The 2,500-nt window shown below is 41.7% G+C and overlaps 1 protein-coding gene across 1 annotated transcript in view; it reads right to left on the bottom strand.

The window, feature by feature from the left end:
- The window catches only part of LOC138032515 (stimulated by retinoic acid gene 6 protein-like), a 62,660-nt gene that overhangs the window by 54,442 nt on the left and 5,718 nt on the right, over positions 1 to 2,500 (bottom strand). Inside the window, exon 2 of the mRNA XM_068880214.1 lies at positions 602 to 650. Coding sequence (XP_068736315.1) covers positions 602 to 650 — 49 coding nt within the window. The remainder of the gene's footprint in view (positions 1 to 601; positions 651 to 2,500) is intronic.

Below are 2,500 nucleotides of genomic sequence, written 5' to 3'. Positions count from 1 at the left end.
TTGTTTAAGGTTCAGAAGAAAAAAGAAAGTCAAAGAACAAAATATAATACCTGCACATGTTCGTAAGTGTCGCAAACTATTAGCATTCTTCGTTATTACTCAATTCTACTGCTCTCTTGAGCTTGAATCCGGACCTTCAAACGGCCGACACAGGTGAAAATGCGGACGACGCGAGTGTATTTCCTGTAGCGTCCGATCGATTTGACAAAAGAATTTTGCCTTTCACGTCGTCCATGTGTATTACATAAAGTAACTTGCGGTAAACCGTTTTGTCGATGCTTGTCCGAACACAAAATGAAATGCGTGCTGATTCCCTCAATCGCAATGATGACAAGACCTACGTTGCTTCCCCTCCCCGAACTCAAAATTATTTGGTTTACCTCCCAAAGGAGGCACGTGACCAGCCTGAACTAGGAGTTTTTCTCTACGACAACGGAGGCAGAGAGGAGAGATCCTGGAAACGAGGTTGTGTTAGGCGTAGTGGTGTTATTGGGGAATAAATTAAAACTAACCTGTTGTTGTTCATTCAAGATTCATTCGGTGGTTAAATCCAAAAAATATTTTATAGTAGAAATTTTAAAGTACACATTCTTATACTTACAGCTGGGGCAAGGCATCCAAGATCAAACGTCGATTCTTTTTCTATGCACCTTGAACAAAATTTCATTCATTAACGGTGAATGCAAGTAAATGCGTGTTCATAGGATTCTCGAACGCGTTTTGTGCATTTAGTGAATGGGGACCGTGGCAAAAAATGAGAGAGATGTTTGGTATCCGTTATGTACCGATCGAATCGAACATACAAGATCCCCCAGGAACAAAGTGTTCTTGCCTCGCCTTAGGCTGGGAAATTTGACTATCTTAGGGAACTTTTTTCTAGGAGAATCTAAGAAAATCCATTTCTGATTATCATCAGAGGCTTCACCATTTAAGAAACCAGAAGGCCCAAAAAAAAGGAGCAGCCGCACTGGATCGGAAATTACAAGACGGTTCAATTAAAGCGTACTTTATGGTTTTATGATCCGGCTTTGGATTTCAACAGAAATGCAAAACACGGGGGGGAGGGAGGAGTCGCTCAAAGCGAAAATTATTTGCATTTTTTTAGAACATAAACATGCAGTTTAAATCACAGGCAGTCCAAGTTCGGTATACGATTTATAGCCTTTGTAAGCGAAAATTAACATCCAAGGTATCTCGGTGTTGCATTGCTTCATTTAAACACAGGCAGCCCAAGCTCGGTATACGATTTATAGACTATGTATGGGAAAAATAACTTTGAGCTTATAAATGCTAAAATAAGCTGTAAATGTGGAAATAAACTTCACTTACCTCTACATACAGTTGTCCTCGTCTGTTCTGTGCATTCGGAGGGCAAGCTCATTGTCCGTTTTAGCCGCATTTGTGGCTTTCGAATTTTCACGATGCCGTTAGTTGTCATTTCCCCTCATAAAGAGAAGAAAGGCTGGTGACTACGGCGATCTCGTCCCACAAATTTCTCTCGCATCACAAAGCAACGGTCCGAATCGCCATAAAAACATTTTCTATCGCATCAACTCCACTCCGCAGGGGCACCCAACGACCAATTTGTTGTAAAATGTATTATTATACCCCAGTTAATGAAAATAAATGTTATTAAGGCATTTTCAGGTGTTTTTCATTGTTGCTGGGAAAACACTATCTGTTCCTTTTTCCCAGCAAGACACACAAGAAATTTCCCAGCCAGCTAGATAAAATTGGTTGGTTTCCCAGCCAGCTGATCAAATTTATTTCCCAGCCAGGAATTCCGCGCGCTTTCAAATCCCTCGATCCAAAACGACCGAACAAAAGCGACAAAACCGGGACAAAACAGGTTTATTCCACAAGCGCAATAACTCTGACCAGCCGTCGTATGTTTGTGACTGCTCTGTGGGAGTGGGAAGGGGTTCTTTTTTTTATTTTTTTTTTATTTTTTTATTCGTGCTCAGTCTTCAGAGGTTCTACAGCCAGCTCGGGTTGAAATGCTAGAAAAAGTCAGTAATTCCCAGGCAAAACCTTTATCAATAACAAAATTTCCCAGCCGGCTCATCTGTATTTTTGCCAGCCAGCAAGATTCCTCTGGGGAACAGATAATGTGAGGAACAGATTCGTTGGGTGCCCCTGACTCCGGGACAACACAGCGATTTTTGGCGGCTAAATTCCAAATAATGTTTGGCTTTCTATAATCTTCCCGTGCGTTCAGCTAGATGTGTGACTACGGCCGTTATAGCTTGATGGCGATCATATTACATTCTGCACTCTCATTGGCCAAGTGTTTCAAATTGTCCAATGAGAGTGCAGAATGTAATACGATCGGCCATCAAGCTATAACGGCCGTAGCCACACATCTAGCTGAACGCACGGGAAGATTATAGAAAGCCGAACATTATTTGGAATTTAGCCGCCAAAAATCGCTGTGTTGTCCCGGAGTGGAGTTGATGCGATAATTCCAAATAATGTTTGGCTTTCTATAATCTTCCCGTGC

The sequence above is a fragment of the Montipora capricornis genome, chromosome 14, assembly GCF_036669925.1.
Source record: "Montipora capricornis isolate CH-2021 chromosome 14, ASM3666992v2, whole genome shotgun sequence".
Lineage (NCBI taxonomy): Eukaryota > Metazoa > Cnidaria > Anthozoa > Scleractinia > Acroporidae > Montipora > Montipora capricornis.
Note: the sequence above shows the minus strand (reverse complement) of the source record. Positions and strands in the feature narration are given on the sequence as shown.